The sequence below is a fragment of the Salmo trutta genome, chromosome 23, assembly GCF_901001165.1.
Source record: "Salmo trutta chromosome 23, fSalTru1.1, whole genome shotgun sequence".
NCBI classification, from domain to species: domain Eukaryota; kingdom Metazoa; phylum Chordata; class Actinopteri; order Salmoniformes; family Salmonidae; genus Salmo; species Salmo trutta.
The window spans coordinates 45,368,381-45,385,557 of record NC_042979.1 but is presented as its reverse complement, the minus strand read 5'-3'; the positions used below and the strand labels follow the sequence as shown (position 1 = coordinate 45,385,557).

The following is a 17,177-nucleotide window of genomic DNA, read 5'->3' as shown; positions in this document are numbered from 1 at the left end:
CGTTTTCCTAACTACATCATTTCACAACTCTTCACTGAGAATTTTCAGATTCTTGTGTTTAATGTACTTAGTGATGTCTGGTGATGTGTCAGAAACTATGATGACAGTAGGTCTAACCAACCTACATTTAATTGAAGTTAAAGTAAATCTAATAAAAGTAATTATTTAAAAAAAAAAAAAAAATTTTTTTTTTTTTGAAATGTAAGGGCCTGGAATGCCATCATCTGTTCCTCCATTGTCAGAACCTTGACATAACTAGTCTCAACATTTTGGAGGCATGAAGAAAAGCGAGTAGGAGTGGTAGATAAATACACATAACTCTGCCTAGCTAACCAACTTATGGCCAACAAAATTCACTTATTCAACGCCACTTTGCTATTGCTCTTATCCTTTGCTAGTAACTACAGCTTTTTTAAAAAATAAAACGGTATATATTTGTTTAGCATTTAAAAAAAAAAAAAACGCTTTATTGGATAGAGGAGAGACAGTGGGAAAGATACTGTATATAGAGAGTTTTATATATATAGAGAGAGTTATATATATATAGAGAGTTATATATATAGAGAGAGAGTTATATATATAGAGAGAGTTATAGCTGAAATATCATTGGGCCGGATTGGAACCCATGCTGCAGTGCTATATGTGTTCTGGAGCCAGCTCTCTGCCTTCCTTCACTAATGACGAGGAGGCTCCAGTTTTGTTTACATTTGCGTTTTTAATTCTTCTTTCATTGCATATTAAATCAATGAGCGTGAGGGTGTGAGGTCGGAGCTACCTCTGACTTCTCTCCCGTTTCAATGCCACCGCGAACTTCCAGGCTTCGATGTACTGAGACAGTTCGATCTCTTCAGGGAAGAACTCCTCAACATCAGGCGGGATGTCCAGGTTCTTACGTTCCATGTATGCTACAAGTGTGTCTTTCAGACTAAAAGAGAAAAGGCAATACGATGGACATGTGAGGTTCACAGAACGAGTTGAATGATTTTTACTGGTTAAGATGGACATTTTGTGGGTATTAAAAACAAATGTGATTTAAAAAAAGAAAGAAAGTATGCTTTGAAGGGATAGAAGTGCACCAGAAAGGTATTGCAAAGTTCTGGGAAACATCAGGGAAGATCATCAATGATCTGTGTAGAAAAGAAGTTCACCATTGCACTTAATTAATTTCCCCCTGTCATACTGTGCAAATTTGTCCACGTGGACGTCGTTTCCAGAGGGGGAAGTGCTACACATGAAACATTTGAATGTTCAGCATTCTATACAAGTACAACCACTTCACATTGCCTGTTGGACCTTTACGAGTGAGTGAGTGAGTGAGTGAGTGTGTGAGTGAGTGAGTGAGAGAGAGAGAGTGAGTGTGAGTGAGAGAGAGAGAGTGTGTGTGTGTGTGAGAGAGTGTGTGTCCTGCAGGCGGTGTCCTTACCCCCAGTCAGGCCTGTAGGTGTCAGATGCGTTGGGGGGCTTCAGGACCAGTATCAGGAACTCGTGCATCTCCAGCAGGATGGAATCAGCGCTGCTTTTATTAAAGAACCCAGTGAGCAGCCTGTGCTCCTCCTCTCCCAGGGCCTTCCTGTACTCTTCTGAGATCCCTTCAAATGGGTCCTTAGGACAGGTAGGGCAAGAGAGAGAGAGTCAACGCTTAACAGGTAGGGTGAGAGAGAGAGAGAGAGAGAGAGAGAGAGAGAGAGAGAGAGAGAGAGAGAGAGAGAGTCACAACTTAACAGGTAGGGTAAGAGAGAGAGAGTCACAACTTAACAGGTAGGGTAAGAGAGAGAGAGTCACAACTTAACAGGTAGGGTAAGAGAGAGAGAGAGTCACAACTTAACAGGTAGGGTAAGAGAGAGAGAGTCACAACTTAACAGGTAGGGTAAGAGAGAGAGAGAGTCACAACTTAACAGGTAGGGTAAGATAGAGAGAGTCACAACTTAACAGGTAGGGTAAGAGAGAGAGAGTCACAACTTAACAGGTAGGTTAAGAGAGAGAGAGAGTCACAACTTAACAGGTAGGGTAAGAGAGAGACAGAGAGAGAGTCACAACTTAACAGGTAGGGTAAGAGAGAGAGAGACAGAGACAGAGAGAGAGAGAGAGAGAGAGAGAGAGAGAGAGAGAGAGAGAGAGAGAGAGAGAGAGAGAGAGAGAGAGAGAGAGAGAGAGAGAGAGAGAGAGTCAACCCCTAACATGTCCACACTACGTCTTCCAGTTTGTGTGCTGAAAAGCCAAGCACAGCAACAACAACAAAAGGATATATTCTTGCCCTGCATTAGTAAGTCAGCTCTTCCCTGCTGCACTCTCTCTGCTCAATAGCATTATAGACACAATCACATTGGAACAATGCTCTCTCTGCTCAATACCATTATAGACACAAACACACTGGATCAATGCTCTCTCTGCTCAATACCATTATAGACACAAGCACACTGGATCAATGCTCTCTCTCTGCTCAATACCATTATAGACACAATCACACTGGATCAATGCACTCTCTCTGATCAATACCATTATAGACAAGCACACTGGATCAATGCTCTCTCTGCTCAATACCATTATAGACACAAGCACACTGGATCAATGCTCTCTCTGCTCAATACCATTATAGACACAAGCACACTGGATCAATGCTCTCTCTCTGCTCAATACCATTATAGACACAAGCACACTGGATCAATGCTCTCTCTGCTCAATACCATTATAGACACAAGCACACTGGATCAATGCTCTCTCTCTGCTCAATACCATTATAGACACAATCACACTGGATCAATGCTCTCTCTCTGCTCAATACCATTATAGACACAAGCACACTGGATCAATGCTCTCTCTGCTCAATACCATTATAGACACAATCACACTGGATCAATGCTCTCTCTCTGCTCAATACCATTATAGACACAATCACACTGGATCAATGCCCTCTCTCTGCTCAATACCATTATAGACACAATCACACTGGATCAATGCTCTCTCTCTGCGCAATACCATTATAGACACAAGCACACTGGATCAATGCTCTCTCTGCTCAATACCATTATAGACACAATCACACTGGATCAATGCACTCTCTCTGCTCAATACCATTATAGACACAAGCACACTGGATCAATGCTCTCTCTCTGCTCAATACCATTATAGACACAAGCACACTGGATCAATGCTCTCTCTCTGCTCAATACCATTATAGACACAAGCACACTGGATCAATGCTCTCTCTCTGCGCAATACCATTATAGACACAAGCACACTGGATCAATGCTCTCTCTCTGATCAATACCATTATAGACAAGCACACTGGATCAATGCTCTCTCTGCTCAATACCATTATAGACACAATCACACTGGATCAATGCTCTCTCTCTGCTCAATACCATTATAGACACAATCACACTGGATCAATGCTCTCTCTCTGCTCAATACCATTATGGACACAAGCACACTGGATCAATGCTCTCTCTGCTCAATACCATTATAGACACAATCACACTGGATCAATGCACTCTCTCTGCTCAATACCATTATAGACACAATCACACTGGATCAATGCTCTCTCTCTGCTCAATACCATTATAGACACAAGCACACTGGATCAATGCTCTCTCTGCTCAATACCATTATAGACACAATCACACTGGATCAATGCTCTCTCTCTGCTCAATACCATTATAGACACAAGCACACTGGATCAATGCACTCTCTCTGCTCAATACCATTATAGACACAATCACACTGGATCAATGCTCTCTCTCTGCTCAATACCATTATAGACACAATCACACTGGATCAATGCTCTCTCTCTGCTCAATACCATTATAGACACAAGCACACTGGATCAATGCTCTCTCTCTGCTCAATACCATTATAGACACAATCACACTGGATCAATGCTGTCTCTCTGCTCAATACCATTATAGACACAATCACACTGGATCAATGCACTCTCTCTGCTCAATACCATTATAGACACAAGCACACTGGATCAATGCTCTCTCTCTGCTCAATACCATTATAGACACAATCACACTGGATCAATGCTCTCTCTCTGCTCAATACCATTATAGACACAAGCACACTGGATCAATGCTCTCTCTCTGCTCAATACCATTATAGACACAATCACACTGGATCAATGCTGTCTCTCTGCTCAATACCATTATAGACACAATCACACTGGATCAATGCTCTCTCTCTGCTCAATACCATTATAGACACAATCACACTGGATCAATGCTCTCTCTGATCAATACCATTATAGACAAGCACACTGGATCAATGCTCTCTCTCTGCTCAATACCATTATAGACACAATCACACTGGATCAATGCTCTCTCTCTGCTCAATACCATTATAGACACAATCACACTGGATCAATGCTCTCTCTCTGCTCAATACCATTATAGACACAATCACACTGGATCAATGCTCTCTCTCTGCTCAATACCATTATAGACACAATCACACTGGATCAATGCTCTCTCTCTGCTCAATACCATTATAGACACAATCACACTGGATCAATGCTCTCTCTCTGCTCAATACCATTATAGACACAATCACACTGGATCAATGCTCTCTCTCTGATCAATACCATTATAGACACAATCACACTGGATCAATGCTCTCTCTCTGATCAATACCATTATAGACACAAGCACACTGGATCAATGCTCTCTCTCTGCTCAATACCATTATAGACACAATCACACTGGATCAATGCACTCTCTCTGATCAATACCATTATAGACAAGCACACTGGATCAATGCTCTCTCTGCTCAATACCATTATAGACACAAGCACACTGGATCAATGCTCTCTCTGCTCAATACCATTATAGACACAAGCACACTGGATCAATGCTCTCTCTCTGCTCAATACCATTATAGACACAAGCACACTGGATCAATGCTCTCTCTGCTCAATACCATTATAGACACAAGCACACTGGATCAATGCTCTCTCTCTGCTCAATACCATTATAGACACAATCACACTGGATCAATGCCCTCTCTCTGCTCAATACCATTATAGACACAATCACACTGGATCAATGCTCTCTCTCTGCGCAATACCATTATAGACACAAGCACACTGGATCAATGCTCTCTCTGCTCAATACCATTATAGACACAATCACACTGGATCAATGCACTCTCTCTGCTCAATACCATTATAGACACAAGCACACTGGATCAATGCTCTCTCTCTGCTCAATACCATTATAGACACAAGCACACTGGATCAATGCTCTCTCTCTGCTCAATACCATTATAGACACAAGCACACTGGATCAATGCTCTCTCTCTGCGCAATACCATTATAGACACAAGCACACTGGATCAATGCTCTCTCTCTGATCAATACCATTATAGACAAGCACACTGGATCAATGCTCTCTCTGCTCAATACCATTATAGACACAATCACACTGGATCAATGCTCTCTCTCTGCTCAATACCATTATAGACACAATCACACTGGATCAATGCTCTCTCTCTGATCAATACCATTATAGACACAATCACACTGGATCAATGCTCTCTCTCTGATCAATACCATTATAGACACAAGCACACTGGATCAATGCTCTCTCTCTGCTCAATACCATTATAGACACAATCACACTGGATCAATGCACTCTCTCTGATCAATACCATTATAGACAAGCACACTGGATCAATGCTCTCTCTGCTCAATACCATTATAGACACAAGCACACTGGATCAATGCTCTCTCTGCTCAATACCATTATAGACACAAGCACACTGGATCAATGCTCTCTCTCTGCTCAATACCATTATAGACACAAGCACACTGGATCAATGCTCTCTCTGCTCAATACCATTATAGACACAAGCACACTGGATCAATGCTCTCTCTCTGCTCAATACCATTATAGACACAATCACACTGGATCAATGCCCTCTCTCTGCTCAATACCATTATAGACACAATCACACTGGATCAATGCTCTCTCTCTGCGCAATACCATTATAGACACAATCACACTGGATCAATGCTCTCTCTCTGCTCAATACCATTATAGACACAATCACACTGGATCAATGCACTCTCTCTGATCAATACCATTATAGACAAGCACACTGGATCAATGCTCTCTCTGCTCAATACCATTATAGACACAAGCACACTGGATCAATGCTCTCTCTGCTCAATACCATTATAGACACAAGCACACTGGATCAATGCTCTCTCTCTGCTCAATACCATTATAGACACAAGCACACTGGATCAATGCTCTCTCTGCTCAATACCATTATAGACACAAGCACACTGGATCAATGCTCTCTCTCTGCTCAATACCATTATAGACACAATCACACTGGATCAATGCCCTCTCTCTGCTCAATACCATTATAGACACAAGCACACTGGATCAATGCTCTCTCTCTGCTCAATACCATTATAGACACAATCACACTGGATCAATGCACTCTCTCTGATCAATACCATTATAGACAAGCACACTGGATCAATGCTCTCTCTGCTCAATACCATTATAGACACAAGCACACTGGATCAATGCTCTCTCTGCTCAATACCATTATAGACACAAGCACACTGGATCAATGCTCTCTCTCTGCTCAATACCATTATAGACACAAGCACACTGGATCAATGCTCTCTCTGCTCAATACCATTATAGACACAAGCACACTGGATCAATGCTCTCTCTCTGCTCAATACCATTATAGACACAATCACACTGGATCAATGCCCTCTCTCTGCTCAATACCATTATAGACACAATCACACTGGATCAATGCTCTCTCTCTGCGCAATACCATTATAGACACAATCACACTGGATCAATGCTCTCTCTGCTCAATACCATTATAGACACAATCACACTGGATCAATGCACTCTCTCTGCTCAATACCATTATAGACACAAGCACACTGGATCAATGCTCTCTCTCTGCTCAATACCATTATAGACACAAGCACACTGGATCAATGCTCTCTCTCTGCTCAATACCATTATAGACACAAGCACACTGGATCAATGCTCTCTCTCTGCGCAATACCATTATAGACACAAGCACACTGGATCAATGCTCTCTCTCTGATCAATACCATTATAGACAAGCACACTGGATCAATGCTCTCTCTGCTCAATACCATTATAGACACAATCACACTGGATCAATGCTCTCTCTCTGCTCAATACCATTATAGACACAATCACACTGGATCAATGCTCTCTCTCTGCTCAATACCATTATAGACACAAGCACACTGGATCAATGCTCTCTCTGCTCAATACCATTATAGACACAATCACACTGGATCAATGCACTCTCTCTGCTCAATACCATTATAGACACAATCACACTGGATCAATGCTCTCTCTCTGCTCAATACCATTATAGACACAATCACACTGGATCAATGCTCTCTCTCTGCTCAATACCATTATAGACACAATCACACTGGATCAATGCTCTCTCTCTGCTCAATACCATTATAGACACAATCACACTGGATCAATGCTCTCTCTCTGCTCAATACCATTATAGACACAATCACACTGGATCAATGCTCTCTCTCTGCTCAATACCATTATAGACACAATCACACTGGATCAATGCTCTCTCTCTGATCAATACCATTATAGACACAAGCACACTGGATCAATGCTCTCTCTCTGCTCAATACCATTATAGACACAATCACACTGGATCAATACCATTATAGACACAAGCACTCTTGTGCTTATAATGTGAAAGCACCTTTAGGCACGTAACGTTGCCCTCTTGTAGCTGAAGTGCCAAGTGGGTAGGGAGTTCGTCTCGTTCCCAGCGCCTCAGAAAGGGATTTGAATGGAACCTAATGGCAAGAGCGGGAAAAACTCCCACGACTGGAATTTCATTGGCTGATCTCTCTCATTCCATCACCATCTAGCATGACCCTTAGGACCTCCTCTCTACATTGTGGAAATCCAAAGCACGAGAAGTGCAAGTGATTTAGGCTAAACAAGGAAGTGAGTTTGGGGAGAAAAGAAAATTCGGAAAGTATGTGAAGTTTATGTGTGAAACTAGTTTTTACATATAAACTTTACATGCTCAAACTCAGAATCATTTGGGCTTCCGAAAAATATGGTCGCTATGATAGAACACGTATTGTTGTTGTCGATTTTCAAGTCCCATCTAATACAGCTGTAGCAGGCTTGTTCTCTCCACCACCCTCGATTTTAACCCATGCCCAGCGCCGGACTACCGCATTTGAGGCCCTGTGGCACATTTTACCATATTAAAACATCCAAGAGGCTTGCTAGCCAGCAATTTGAGTAGGTTTTCTTACCCTCTTGAGCCACAGCATGTTTTCTGATTTGAGTGATGTCAGGAGCTGCCACAGTGCCAAACAGTGCTTCAGATAGTATCTGCCCAGGGCCTGAGGATAATAGGAGAAGACCTGAGGTTAGCCACGCTTCAGATAGTATCTGCCCAGGGCCTGAGGACAATAGGAGAAGACCTGAGGTTAGCCACGCTTCAGATAGTATCTGCCCAGGGCCTGAGGACAATAGGAGAAGACCTGAGGTTAGCCACGCTTCAGATAGTATCTGCCCAGGGCCTGAGGACAATAGGAGAAGACCTGAGGTTAGCCACGCTTCAGATAGTGTCTGCCCAGGGCCTGAGGACAATAGGAGAAGACCTGAGGTTAGCCACGCTTCAGATAGTATCTGCCCAGGGCCTGAGGACAATAGGAGAAGACCTGAGGTTAGCCACGCTTCAGATAGTATCTGCCCAGGGCCTGAGGACAATAGGAGAAGACCTGAGGTTAGCCACGCTTCAGATAGTATCTGCCCAGGGCCTGAGGACAATAGGAGAAGACCTGAAGCCATGCTTCAGATAGTATCTGCCCAGGGCCTGAGGACAATAGGAGAAGACCTGAAGCCATGCTTCAGATAGTATCTGCCCAGGGCCTGAGGACAATAGGAGAAGACCTGAAGCCATGCTTCAGATAGTATCTGCCCAGGGCCGACAACACCTGAGGTTAGCCTCCATCTTACACACAAACTACCCCTGCTTTAAATGACTAAGCACTTGTGTATGAATTAACTGGACAGGTGCACAGAAATATGACAATACTTTCCTCTGGCCTATCAGAAGGCTATAACTATACATTGCTTCCTTTCAGATCTGTAATAGTGGTGGGGGTCAAATTTCGATTGAGCAAATCTCTTGAATAAACATGATATAATTGGTAACAAGTTGACCCTCAGTGGTCTCGCATCACAGATACAAATATTGAATACACCCCCTGGTTCAGACTACACCCCCTGGCCCAGACTACGCCCCCTGGTTCAGACTACGCCCCCTGGCCCAGACTACGCCCCCTGGCCCAGACTACGCCCCCTGGCCCAGACTACGCCCCCTGGCCCAGACTACGCCCCCTGGCCCAGACAACGCACCCTGGCCCAGACTACGCCCCCTGGTTCAGACTACGCCCCTGGCCCAGACTACGCCCCTGGCCCAGACTACACCCCGTGGTTCAGACTACACCCCGTGGCCCAGACTACACCCCGTGGCCCAGACTACACCCCCTGGCCCAGACTACACCCCCTGGCCCAGACTACACCCCCTGGCCCAGACTACACCCCCTGGCCCAGACTACACCCCCTGGCTCAGACTACACCCCCTGGCTCAGACTACGCCCCCTGGCTCAGACTAGGCCCCCTGGCCCAGACTACGCCCCCTGGCCCAGACTACGCCCCCTGGCCCAGACTACGCCCCCTGGCCCAGACAACGCCCCCTGGCCCAGACTACCCCCCTTGGCTCAGACTACACCCCCTGGCCCAGACTACACCCCCTGGCCCAGACTACACCCCTGGCCCAGACTACACCCCTGGCCCAGACTACACCCCTGGCCCAGACTACGCCCCCTGGCTCAGACTACGCCCCCTGGCCCAGACTACGCCCCCTGGCCCAGACTACGCCCCCTGGCCCAGACTACGCCCGCTGGCCCAGACTACGCCCGCTGGCCCAGACTACGCCCCCTGGCCCAGACTACGCCCCCTGGCCCAGACTACGCCCCCTGGCCCAGACTACGCCCCCTGGCCCAGACTACACCCCCTGGCCCAGACTACACCCCCTGGCTCAGACTACACCCCCTGGCTCAGACTACACCCCCTGGTTCAGACTACACCCCCTGGCTCAGACTACACCCCCTGGCCCAGACTACACCCCCGACCCAGACTACACCCCCGGCTCAGACTACACCCCCTGGTTCAGACTACACCCCTTGGCTCAGACTACACCCCCTGGCTCAGACTACACCCCCTGGCTCAGACTACACCCCCTGGCGTTTGTTGGAGAAAGGCATGTATTGGAGGATGTTGTTTGTACCCTTTTGAGGTGTGGACATCCCACCTCGCCCTTTTATGATAGAATGTTTATGATTACATAAATGTGTTGTTTCACGAATAGATTGCCTTTTGCTTCCCTTTGATATTTTAAGTAGAAAATGCAAATTAATATTGAATTAAAAGCCTGTTATATTAAACAATGTGGCTTTTAATACAAAACAGATGAAACATTTAAAAATAAGCATTTTCCACATGTCCCTTGTCATTTTACCCACATAACTCCAACATTTCTCCAAGTTTTCACCATTATTATAAAGCCTGGGTTATTTTTGTTGCTTTGACAAAGTCATGTCTGAAGAATATTATGTATTTGATGTGATTTTAGTGATCTGTACCTCATTTTAAGGTCAACTCTGTTACAACTAATTTTAATAATGGTGCAAACTATTCACTTTTAGAATATTTTTTTTCAAAATAAACTTTTGAAACGAGATGAAAACATCAACCCTGTTAATTGATTTGGGCATTTTATTGGCGCTTACTACTACATTCATGCGAAAACATGTTTATGAAGTTTAACGTGTTGTTGATTTATTTTATTTCACCTTTATTTAACCTTTATTTAACCTTTATTTAACCAGGTAGGCGAGTTGAGAACAAGTTCTCATTTACAACTGCGACCTGGCCAAGATAAAGCAAAGCAGTGTGACACAAACAACAACACAGAGTTACACATGGAGTAAAACAAACAGTCAATATTACAATAGAGAAAGTCTATATACAGTGTGTGTAAATGAGGTAGGATAAGGGAGGTAAAGAGGTTTATGACAGAAAGTTAAATAATAATATAATTCAGCAGATGCTTTTATCCAAAGCGTGCATACGTTTTACAATTAGGTGATCTAAATGTTTTTTTTTTTACAAAATCACACTACCCAAAAGGCACTCTATTGGTGGAATGACCCAAATATGGCAGATTATAATTGACAATATCTCACCAATAGCCCTGTCTGCATATAGAATGCACGGGAGATGTTCCAAAAATGTATTTGGTATTGTTCCACAAACATAACTTCAGTTATCTTTTGTTGTTGTCTTATCTGCTATGTCGTTTTCTTAGGTCTCTCTCTATGTCGCGTTGTGGCGCCTCTCTCTCTATGTTGCGTTGTGGCGCCTCTCTCTCTATGTCGCGTTGTGGCGCCTCTCTCTCTATGTCGCGTTGTGGCGCCTCTCTCTCTATGTCGCGTTGTGGCGCCTCTCTCTCTATGTCGCGTTGTGGCGCCTCTCTCTCTATGTCGCGTTGTGGCGCCTCTCTCTCTATGTCGCGTTGTGGCGCCTCTCTCTCTATGTCGCGTTGTGGCGCCTCTCTCTCTATGTTGCGTTGTGGCGCCTCTCTCTCTATGTCGCGTTGTGGCGCCTCTCTCTCTATGTCGCGTTGTGGCGCCTCTCTCTCTATGTCGCGTTGTGGCGCCTCTCTCTCTATGTCGCGTTGTGGCGCCTCTCTCTATGTCGCGTTGTGGCCTCTCTCTCTATGTCGCGTTGTGGCGTCTCTCTCTCTATGTCGCGTTGTGGCGCCTCTCTCTCTATGTCGCGTTGTGGCGCCTCTCTCTCTATGTCGCGTTGTGGCGCCTCTCTCTCTATGTCGCGTTGTGGCGCCTCTCTCTATGTCGCGTTGTGGCGCCTCTCTCTATGTCGCGTTGTGGCGCCTCTCTCTATGTCGCGTTGTGGCGCCTCTCTCTCTATGTCGCGTTGTGGCGCCTCTCTCTCTATGTCGCGTTGTGGCGCCTCTCTATGTCGCGTTGTGGCGCCTCTCTATGTCGCGTTGTGGCGCCTCTCTCTCTATGTCGTGTTGTGGCGCCTCTCTCTATGTCGTGTTGTGGCGTCTCTTTATGTCGTGTTGTGGCGTCTCTTTATGTCATGTTGTGGTGTGTGTTTTGTCATATATTATTTTTTATTTTTTAATCCCAGGCCCCCGTCCCCGCAGGAGGCCTTTTGCCTTTTGGTAGGCCGCCATTATAAATAACAATTTGTTCTTAACGGACTTGCCTAGTTAAATAAAAAATAAAAATCTTACTCATTGATTTAACTCACTGGCTACTTTTATAATAAAGGGACATACTTGTGTTTTGACTGTGAGCAGAGCTGCAATCTTTGCATGCACACGAAATCACATTCATTACAGACGTCAATTTGTAAATGTAAAGCGTGCCCTAGCTATTATGAAAGATCGGCAGCTATTATGAAAGATGGGCGCCTATTGGAGACGACTTGACATGGAAGCTAGTGTTAAAGTCCAGAATCACAAGGCTGACCGTTAGGATGTGTGGGGCTGTTTGATCTCCCATCTGCAACACCTCCTCCAGGTAGCTGCCCAGCTGCATGTGGGGTTCTCCCCCGGTCACAGCCAGGAACCCCAGGGCCACCTCCACGGTGGAGAGGGCCTCACACACCTCATTGTACGACTTCAGCTCCCCAACTAGTGTCGACACGGCCCGCGAGGGCAGAGGCACCTAGAGACACAAAGCAGAGAGAGCTCAAAACCCCCATCTCCAAAGTAGGAGAGATCAACCTCCCTATCTCCAAAGTAGGAGAGATCAACCTCCCTATCTCCAAAGTAGGAGAGATCAACCTCCATATCTCCAAAGTAGGAGAGATCAACCTCCATATCTCCAAAGTAGGAGAGATCAACCTCCCCACCTCCAAAGTAGAAGAGATCAACCTCCAAAGTAGGAGAGATCAACCTCCAAAGTAGGAGAGATCAACCTCCAAAGTAGGAGAGATCAACCTCCAAAGTAGGAGAGATCAACCTCCCCACCTCCAAAGTAGGAGAGATCAACCTCCAAAGTAGGAGAGATCAACCTCCCTACCTCCAAAGTAGGAGAGATCAACCTCCAAAGTAGGAGAGATCAACCTCCCTATCTCCAAAGTAGCAGAGATCAACCTCCCTATGTCCAAAGTAGCAGAGGTCGACCTCCCTATGTCCAAAGTAGGAGAGATCAACCTCCCCATCTCCAAAGTAGGAGAGATCAACCTCCCTATGTCCAAAGTAGGAGAGAGGTCAACCTCCCTATCTCCAAAGTAGGAGAGATCAACCTCCCCATCTCCAAAGTAGGAGAGATCACCCTCCCTATCTCCAAAGTAGGAGAGATCACCTCCCTATCTCCAAAGTAGGAGAGATCAACCTCCCTATCTCCAAAGTAGGAGAGATCAACCTCCCTATCTCCAAAGTAGGAGAGATCAACCTCCCTATCTCCAAAGTAGGAGAGATCAACCTCCCTATCTCCAAAGTAGGAGAGATCAACCTCCCCACCTCCAAAGTAGGAGAGATCAACCTCCCCACCTCCAAAGTAGGAGAGATCAACCTCCCCACCTCCAAAGTAGGAGAGATCAACCTCCCTATCTCCAAAGTAGGAGAGATCAACCTCCCTATCTCCAAAGTAGGAGAGATCAACCTCCCTATCTCCAAAGTAGGAGAGATCAACCTCCCCATCTCCAAAGTAGGAGAGATCAACCTCCCCACCTCCAAAGTAGGAGAGATCAACCTCCCCATCTCCAAAGTAGGAGAGATCAACCTCCCTATCTCCAAAGTAGGAGAGATCAACCTCCCTATCTCCAAAGTAGGAGAGATCAACCTCCCCATCTCCAAAGTAGGAGAGATCAACCTCCCCACCTCCAAAGTAGGAGAGATCAACCTCCCTATCTCCAAAGTAGGAGAGATCAACCTCCCAACCTCCAAAGTAGGAGAGATCAACCTCCCTAGGAGAGATCAACCTCCCCACCTCCAAAGTAGGAGAGATCAACCTCCCCACCTCCAAAGTAGGAGAGATCAACCTCCCCACCTCCAAAGTAGGAGAGATCAACCTCCCCACCTCCAAAGTAGGAGAGGTCAACCTCCCCACCTCCAAAGTAGGAGAGGTCAACCTCCCCACCTCCAAAGTAGGAGAGGTCAACCTCCCCACCTCCAAAGTAGGAGAGATCAACCTCCCCACCTCCAAAGTAGAGAGGACAAAGCCCAAGCTCTTTCCCATTGTTTTTAGATCTGAAAGAACCAGACAGAATATGACAGTGGCTCCCCAAATCCAATATTTGTGGCTACATGGAGCCATCACCATATTACATTTACATTTTAGTCATTTAGCAGACGCTCTTATCCAGAGCGACTTACAGTAGTGAATGCATACATTTCATACAATTTCATACATTTTTTTTTTTTTTTCCTGTGCTGGCCCCCCGTGGGAATCGAACCCACAACCCTGGTGTTGCAAACACCATGCTCTACCAACTGAGCAAAAAAGGTAAAGAAAACTTCATCTGGTTCATGCCTAGTCAAATAAAGTTTAAATAAAAATCATCTGAAAATGGTGATTCATCATTTGTGAATGTTTTGGGAAGAGGACACTAGATTTCAGCGTAACTTACTTGTCCGATCTTTCCTCTCATGTCCTTCAGAATAATTTCATGAATTCGATCATGTCTGTTCACCAGTGTTGGGATTCCCTGTAGAAACCAACAACAGACATCATGAATAGCTGATAAAAGTAAAAATGTATAGCATCAAGGTTGGGGTGAATTCCGTTTGAAATGTCAAATAATGCTAATTGTGTCTATTTAAAAAAAATAACAGTACTTTTTTTTATTAATGAATTGAATTGACACCGATGCTGGTGGTCATATGGCCATTTAACATTCCTTCTATCCAAACTGACTTACAGTTAAAATACAGTATATTCTGTCAGTATACCTCGTCCAGTCAGGAATCAAACCCACAACACTAGTGTTGGATGCACCATGCTCCTACCAACTGAGCGATTGGCACTCACATTGAGGGTGATGATGGGCCTGCCCTGCAAGAAGCGGGAGAGAATCTGCTGCTGGATCTTGGGCAGGTCGTACTCGTGCAGGGTATCCTTGCCTTGCTTCATGCTGTACTGACAGTTGGACAGGATCAGCGGCAGCAGGTCCCTCTCCAGATCATACTGAATCACATGCAGGTCCGTTAGGTCTGCTGGGCTCACTTTAAAGCTGGGGAAAGAGAAATGAAGTCAACAAAATGGCCTGAAACGATGGGGCTGTGGTATCAACAGTTTCTGCTTCCGTCTCAATGTGCTGTTTTCTCTCTATATATTTCCCTCAGGATATAGCAACAAAGCACTAGGATATTGCAACAAAGCACTAGGATATTGCAACAACGCACTAGGATATTGCAACAAAGCACTAGGATATAGCAACAAAGCACTAGGATATAGCAACAAAGCACTAGGATATAGCAACAAAGCACTAGGATATTGCAACAAAGCACTAGGATATAGCAACAAAGCACTAGGATATAGCAACAAAGCACTAGGATATAGCAACAAAGCACTAGGATATAGCAACAAAGCACTAGGATATAGCAACAAAGCACTAGGATATAGCAACAAAGCACTAGGATATAGCAACAAAGCACTAGGATATTGCAACAAAGCACTAGGATATTGCAACAAAGCACTAGGATATTGCAACAAAGCACTAGGATATTGCAACAAGCACTAGGATATAGCAACAAAGCACTAGGATATAGCAACAAAGCACTAGGATATAGCAACAAAGCACTAGGATATAGCAACAAAGCACTAGGATATAGCAACAAAGCACTAGGATATTTCAAAACAGATATGCCTTGACATAAAGCCAGGATGTGTGCTAGGACTACATCAGGGGTAGTAAGGCAAGCAGCGGGATGATTTTTGTCGGAGCGGATGGTTGGGGGAACGGAACAGATTTGGGAACAGATTTCCTAAATTGAACTAATTTTTAACTGAATTCCTGGTGATTTTAGTCTTTTTGTACATAAAAACGAAACATTTTTTTTAACAAAAAACTTGGGAGAAAAAAATTAAAAGAATCACACATGTTGCTGACCCCTATTTTACACCAAATTAGTACAAGTAAACATGCATCCACCTAGTCTCCTCTCCAAGGTGCTTGTCCACACAGTAGACCAGCTCGTTCTGCAGGGCGATGAGGTAGCTGACCAGGGCTGTGGAGCAGAGACCAGGACCTTGACGCCGTGGCAACAGCACCCGGAAGTCAGTGGTCATGTCCAGATCCTTCCGGCAGAAGTCAACAGGGATCTTAATCTCTCCTACAGAACCAAACAAAACACATTGTTTCTGATGTTATGGGAACACAGGAACACGATTCGGCTTTAAATCATTAAAGCAGCAGCAGAGCCAAGTTATCATTGAATTATTGAGATATTTAGGAGAGTGGGAAGTGGGAATATTTCACATGCTTGGGTTCACTAAGAAGTGTGCCCTAGGATCTCTGAGTGCCTAACACATGCTTTCATTTTAAGGTTGCCGTTGTTTGACAAAAACGTCAACAAATATGTACTGAAAATGCGCGTGCGCGAGTAATTAGATATCAAATCAAATTTTATTTGTCACATGCGCCGAATACAACAGGTGAAATGCTTACTTACAAGCCCTTAACCAACAACGCAGTTTTAAAATAATTGTTCAGAAAGTATTTACTAAAATAAAATAAACTGAAGTAAAAAATAAAAAAACATTTTAGAAAAGAAAATGTAAAAATAACAAATAATTAAAGAGCAACAATAAAATAACAGTAGCAAGGCTATATACAGGGGGTACCAGATCACTATTAGACCCCAAATGGTATATGATACTTTATCTGTGCTTATCAAATCAAATGTTATTGGTCACATACACATGGTTAGCAGATATTAATGCGAGTGTAGCGAAATGCTTGTGCTTCTTGTTCCGACAGTGCAGTAATATCTAACAAGTAATCTAACTACCTTATACACACAAGTGTAAAGGAATGAATAAGAATATGTACATATAAATATATGGA

At 44.4% G+C, this 17,177-nt stretch overlaps 1 protein-coding gene across 3 annotated transcripts in view; it reads right to left on the bottom strand.

Moving 5' to 3' along the window:
• Positions 1 to 695: 695 nt before the first annotated feature.
• Positions 696 to 17,177, bottom strand: part of LOC115160143 (E3 ubiquitin-protein ligase rnf213-alpha) — a 93,840-nt gene continuing 77,358 nt past the window's right edge. For 2 of the 3 annotated variants that reach the window (XM_029710499.1, XM_029710500.1), the window contains 7 exons: positions 16,263 to 16,443; positions 15,140 to 15,341; positions 14,739 to 14,816; positions 12,632 to 12,829; positions 8,315 to 8,404; positions 1,424 to 1,602; positions 696 to 925 (listed from right to left, as the gene is read on the bottom strand). In XM_029710499.1, the coding sequence (XP_029566359.1) occupies positions 772 to 925; positions 1,424 to 1,602; positions 8,315 to 8,404; positions 12,632 to 12,829; positions 14,739 to 14,816; positions 15,140 to 15,341; positions 16,263 to 16,443 (1,082 nt within the window). In that variant the 3' untranslated portion in view covers positions 696 to 771. Of the gene's footprint in view, positions 926 to 1,423; positions 1,603 to 8,314; positions 8,405 to 8,436; positions 8,937 to 12,631; positions 12,830 to 14,738; positions 14,817 to 15,139; positions 15,342 to 16,262; positions 16,444 to 17,177 lie in introns of those variants that run through there. The other variant, XM_029710501.1, reaches the window with a different exon arrangement.